At 34.3% G+C, this 6,005-nt stretch overlaps 1 protein-coding gene across 1 annotated transcript in view; it reads right to left on the bottom strand.

Annotated features, from left to right (window-relative positions):
* Nucleotides 1-1,166: 1,166 nt before the first annotated feature.
* LOC127568157 (girdin-like) overlaps nt 1,167-6,005 on the bottom strand; it is a 138,196-nt gene continuing 133,357 nt past the window's right edge. The window contains exons 32-33 of the mRNA XM_052011579.1: nt 4,105-4,207; nt 1,167-2,622 (exon numbers count right to left, since the gene is read on the bottom strand). Coding sequence (XP_051867539.1) covers nt 4,143-4,207 — 65 coding nt within the window. The 3' untranslated portion in view covers nt 1,167-2,622; nt 4,105-4,142. The remainder of the gene's footprint in view (nt 2,623-4,104; nt 4,208-6,005) is intronic.

Here is a 6,005-nt window from a genome sequence, read left to right as displayed (position 1 = left end):
GCAGTTTTCATAATATCATTACCATTTGCCTCAAAATTACCATTCTTGTAGCTCTTGAAATTTATTGTCTATTTTTTCCGTATTTTTATGGTTTATGACTATCAGGAAAGGCCTATTACCCTTTAAGGTTCCAAAATTGCTTTGTACAGTAAAGAGAGGCCTGAAGCAGGTCCCACCTGCTTCTCACCATTTTATTAGCAAAAGCAGTCAAGACTTAAGTTGATGCTGGAGTGAGTTGTTGTGAAATTCCATACAGTGGTTTGACACTTCATTAAATGCCAAACCAGTACACTACTTTGAAAATTTACTGAACCTTAGTTTCCATTCTCTAAATATTTTGATGTCCAGCTTTGTCCATTTACGCAGAAGAAAAATATGTTAATAGACTGATTGTAATGTAAGCTGCCGTTTCTTCTCCTAGACCTATGCTCCAGTGTGAGTGTTTTATTATTTGTGTGAATTATGTCAGGGACATTGTAATGCAAGTGGCAATATTTGCTTAGTTTCTTGCTTACATTCAAAAGCTGCATTATTGACCTCAATGAATGGCAGTCACAACATCTGCTGTTGACAACAAACAGAATAATTACTTTGAACATTCCCTTCTTTCAGCAGAAAAGTTTGAAATTCTTTTTCTGATTCAAACTCTCATATAAGGATGTGTGTTTAAATATCACTCTCAAACATGACCACCATGAAACCTGATACTTTAGCGAAGTGCTGAGGGAAGACACCATTCTTGAAAATGCTGTCTTTGGATAAAAATTATATTGAACTTGTGATCAATGTTTATAGTCCCGACTATTCAAATTTCATTCAAATTTATCAGATCTTTTATGTATGGCTGTTGAATTTACCTAATTAAATCACTGAACTTTAAAATAATTGGTTATATGTGTAGTGCTTTGAAATTTGACATAATAAGGCACTATACAAGTTAATCATGCACTTGAGTTTGAATGATCTATTGATAATTTAAAATGATGGGAAAGATTTATTCAGATCTTCAATAGTTGCAGTACCAAAACATTTATTCTTATATGTGTATGATGGTCATGATGTGATTTGTATCTACATATCACCAGTCACTCCTATTACTTGATAACACATGTTTCAGAAGAGTTAAGAAAGTACTTTTAATATTTGTTCTGTTAACTGTACACAAATAAACCCAATTTATGAATACTTTAGAGGCTCTTTCAGATTAAAATTTAATCTGGACATCAAAAAAACAATGACACTCTCCCAGTACCTTTAATCTATTACATAAGCATGCTACAAGATTAAAAAAACTGACATTATCATCTATAAATGGTATCCATAAATGGTAATTTAATTGAGTAGTGTAAACAAAAAGATGAAAATGACATACATAAATACTGTTATATTCAAATCTTCTGCTAGATAGACATTTTAAGATACTCTCACAAGTGTACATTTTGTACAAAAGTAACTTGTTAAAAATACTAAACACTAAACACTTGGGGAAAATAAACTAAAATCAGTGCGTGGAGGTTTGTCAACTGATTTCAGGATGCAAAAAAAGCAACTCCTGACTGTTAATTCAACTATTAACAACGGTCAAAATATATGAACAGATTACTTTTTCATTAAAATCTAATTATAATAACAAATATTAATCGCTACAACCTTTGCAAACAGTTTTTTGCCGTAGCTCTTAATTCAGTTTATACATGGTTATTTTTCAGGCAATGTGCACAAAATTTAGTGGAATAACAAAATCTTCTAAAGCTTTAGGATTATAAAAAGTTATGAGAAATGAAAAAAAGCCAGCCACTTTCCAATAAACAGCACTGTAAGTGACTATACATATGCAATGCACCAGACGTTATCAGCAGAAATTCAGTATGACACAGAATCCTGGCCAGCAGTTTAAAAATGCATTCATTTTCCATATGATCTCATCGTTAACTTAAAAAGGCTGTTACAAAATACAAAGTTTGCACATATATAGCAATAAGAATGTAAACATACAAGATTTCAATTCAGTCAGAGGCCTTTTACATTGTTAGGTTTGCATTACATGACACAAATAAATGCCATGGTGTTATAAATCATTACATGACCATATTGCTGATGGAATACAATGTATGGTATGTGATAACCCAAAAGAAGTCAGTGCAAAATACCATAAACTAGTTTATTTGCATATCTGATTTATGCAGAACTTAGTATAGCCAGACGATAACATGGCAGCCTTGCAAATAATTAACTAAAACTAACTGTTTTAAAGCTTTAATATTAAATTAAAACTGAAACAAAATACTGTGACTTTTAGTTGAAAGCCAGATAAAGACTTTGCAAAACTGTTAATGAAACCTAGACTGCATTCAATTTTCTTACAGGGTTAAAATGGCTTCTGGTGAAAAATCTGTGAAATATCACAAAAAATGTTACTTTTACTGAAATACTTTAGTTACAACATCAGAGTCCAATTGTACTCCCTGATTTAAGAGTCAATGTCTCATTGCAGGTCAAGCAAAGGGAGATCCTTGGGTAGGATTCATCATGTAATACTTTAGTGATATTTCTTTATGCAGAGAATCTTGGTGCTTCAGAACTACAGGTTTCAAAATGACAGTTTGAAGGACACTTTTCTTTCTGTTTTGTTGGTCAGAGGAAAGAAGATGAAAACATTTAGAAAGACTTTAGGTAATAGTAATGCTGGATTAAAAACCGAGATGGTGCTAAATGTATAAATGTGATCATGCATGAGAAAAGTTACCAGCAGCTGGAAAAATGGTTAGCAAAGGGCTAATACTCTGTGATAAAGCTTAAACATCTTTTGCCACATGTTATCTCCTGGGAAAGCTGACATTTAACACATTGGTAATATTACAGGATAAACTTTACCTTTGGGCAGAAGTCAAAGGGGAGGGTTGAAATAGTAAACATACTGTCCAACTTAAAACTTCTGGGCCTCCTTTTTATTGTCTTATACTGACTTCTACACTTAATGTGTATGGGAAACAAAAATCAAAAGTAGTGCAATGATATTAGGATGGTAAGTGGGAGGAATTGGCTAGTCCATGAATGGGTGAGGGAAACCAGAAGCAGGAAGCCCAAAGTATTCTTGAAGGACAGGAAGCTTTGTGGCTCTACAAGTATCTTTAAAGATTAACACTGAAAGAAAAATCACTTACCTGATCTTTGAATGACCAGGAGACTTGCAGCCACCAACTTCTGCTAGTGAGTTGGACAGTGTGGGGGCTCTAGTAATGCCCAAGGTTACAATGAATTTGCCATTCCTCTGAGTGGAATTCCCATTACTGAATACAAGTAAAAGTGATGGAACAAGGGAATAAACATATTGGGCAGGCTGCAGGAACTCACTTGATCTGCACAGCTCTTAGCAGTAGGACGGGAATGACAGGCTAGAAGAAAGTTGTAAATCATTGTTTATCAATGGCTGGCATGTCTTGTAAATGTATTTTTATAAAGGGAATTAAATGCCATTTGATTCAAAGTTATACTTGGTGTCCTTCATTAAAAACATGTTTTGCCTGTCTTGCAAGGACAGCACTAATAAGGAAATTGCAGTGCAATCCCTATACAAAATATTTGTTCCTAGGTTGACATGAACAGAGAGCTTTGAAAGATGCCAAAAACAGAATAGGTTCAGGGACACTTAAACTTCCTAACACTTAAAATCAACTGGTTATTCAGAAGAAAATATTTTCCGTTAAAACACTTGGAAGAATTTATTGAACATTTTCATGAGAGAAAATTTTGAAAATAACCATAGCTTGAAAGTGACAAGAATATATCACGAAGGACTGGAATTGATAAGCTGTTATCACAAGCAGTAGTGCTTTGCATAGATGTAATATAAACATTGTTTAAATATTTATTTTTATTAAGTAATACCTGTAGTTCCCTGCCCAGGCATGCAGAATGAAAAATGAATTAATATTGCATAACTCATTAAGAGTTTATAAAAAGCCAATTTAATAGAATAAGCATGCATATTTTTCAATCTATTAAGCCAGCCACAGCAGAATGCATCTGCAATAAAGAGCACTACAGTGATGTTAGCTTGTAAACTGTTAATCCTCCCATTTATACTCTGGGCAGGAAACTCACCACCACATCCCACATCACCAGATGATGGGAATTTACACCTAGGAGCTCTCTTGCTCCCCAGTTTTGCCTTGTGCACTTCTGAGTTCTTGCACAGATGCCATATCTGCAGAAAATAACCAAAGCATTTCATATTGATCAGTTACCCACCAAATATCTTACAATATTTGTAGATTTCTAATTTAACAGGTGCCTTTTATAATACATTAACTTCAGTATGAAGCAGTTTGCTTAACACCAGTGCCAAACGTTCGTCAGGTATTATGCCTCAAACAGAGTAGAAGGGAAACTCATTCTGCTTTCCACCAATATCAAGACTGGATCCTGATTCGGAATCAAGCTGGATTTACAATACAATTTGATCAGTCCGAAGCAAAACGGCTGTGGTTCTGGTGGATAAGTTCACTGTAAAAAATTGTCTGAAAATACCAAATCCAAATCATTCCAAAATTGATTAAATACAATAAAGGAGTCAGAATTTCATAATTCTGTTCATTATTTTTAAACAAATGTTAATTGCCAAGGAAGCATGTTTAAGTTGGATATCAAGACATTTAGACAAAAATAGGGACCTTTAAATTTAAGAAATAATAAAAGCATGCTACTTTGTCTGAAATTCTGTTATTTACCAAACACAAGGGACCCATAAAGTTATATTTCAAATAATGTGAAACAATGGAAGCAGTACCCAAACAGACAGAATTAAATAAATATATTGTTAATAATTGTTGAAACAAACTATTACTGCATTTAAATTTGGAATGTAAAATACCATTTTGTTTTAAAGAGTCATACAGCATGGAAACAGGCCCTTCGGCCCAACTTGTCCATGCTGACAGTGTTGCCCAGTGAGCTAGTCCCATCTGCCCACGTTTGGCCCATAGCCCTCCAAACCACTCATTATCCATGTACTTATCTACATGGCTTTTAAATGTTGCTAATGTGCCCACCTCAACCACTATTTCTGGTAGCTCATTGCAACTCCGCACTACCCCCTATGCGAAGAACCTGCCCCGATGTCTCCATTAAATCTCTCGCCTTTTGATCTTCAACCTATGCCCTTTTGTTTTTAGCACCCACTGCCTGGGAAAAAGACAATGTGCTTTCACCCTATGCCCCTCATGATGTTTATATACTTCTATTACCTCTATCAGGTCACCCATCAATTTCCTACATTCCAAGGAATGAAGTCCTATTCTACACAACCTCTCCTTGTAACTCAGGCCCCTAAGTCCAGGCAACATCCCTGTAAATCTTTTCTGCTAAACTGTAAACTAATGGAATCCATTTACTTTTAACAAATGGGTCCAGCTCCTCACAAACACCATTGTATCTTATGTCAGTGCAAACCATCACAGTATTTGTTACACCCTCAAGATCAGAGTATTTGATCTTCAATTACCTTGCACTTAATATACTTAAACTGTTTACCTTCAGTTATGGATTATGTCTATTAAAAAGTACAATGTACTATTTCCAAAAACATTATGAGACTTTAAGGCTCAGTAACTCATTAGAACCTGAGTCATTGGTTTGGAGGGCCTACATTCAAATTCCAATCTCCAACAACATTTGACAAACCTTTCAGGGAAAAATTCAAGATGCAACATTAAATACCTTGTGATAGTCGTACTTGTAGTGTAAATGTCAGGTAAACCAACCTACTCTGCAATTACATTGCTCTTGCTCTCGACATGGTAAGTCAAAACACATGATAACAATGAAGGAGAATACAATCAGGACTCAGCACTATACAAGGAAATAAAATAACTAGTTTAAATATAAATGTATAATCTTCATTACTTATAATTACAAAAGCATGCAAAAGCAATAAAATATTTACATATCTGTAACTGTTAGTGTGTACTAGACATTTTGATGCAAAATTAAAATACTCAGTTACC

The sequence above is a fragment of the Pristis pectinata genome, chromosome 3 (genome assembly GCF_009764475.1).
Source record: "Pristis pectinata isolate sPriPec2 chromosome 3, sPriPec2.1.pri, whole genome shotgun sequence".
NCBI lineage: Eukaryota > Metazoa > Chordata > Chondrichthyes > Rhinopristiformes > Pristidae > Pristis > Pristis pectinata.
The sequence above is the reverse complement of the archived record's forward strand: the minus strand, read 5'-3'. Positions and strand labels throughout refer to the sequence as shown.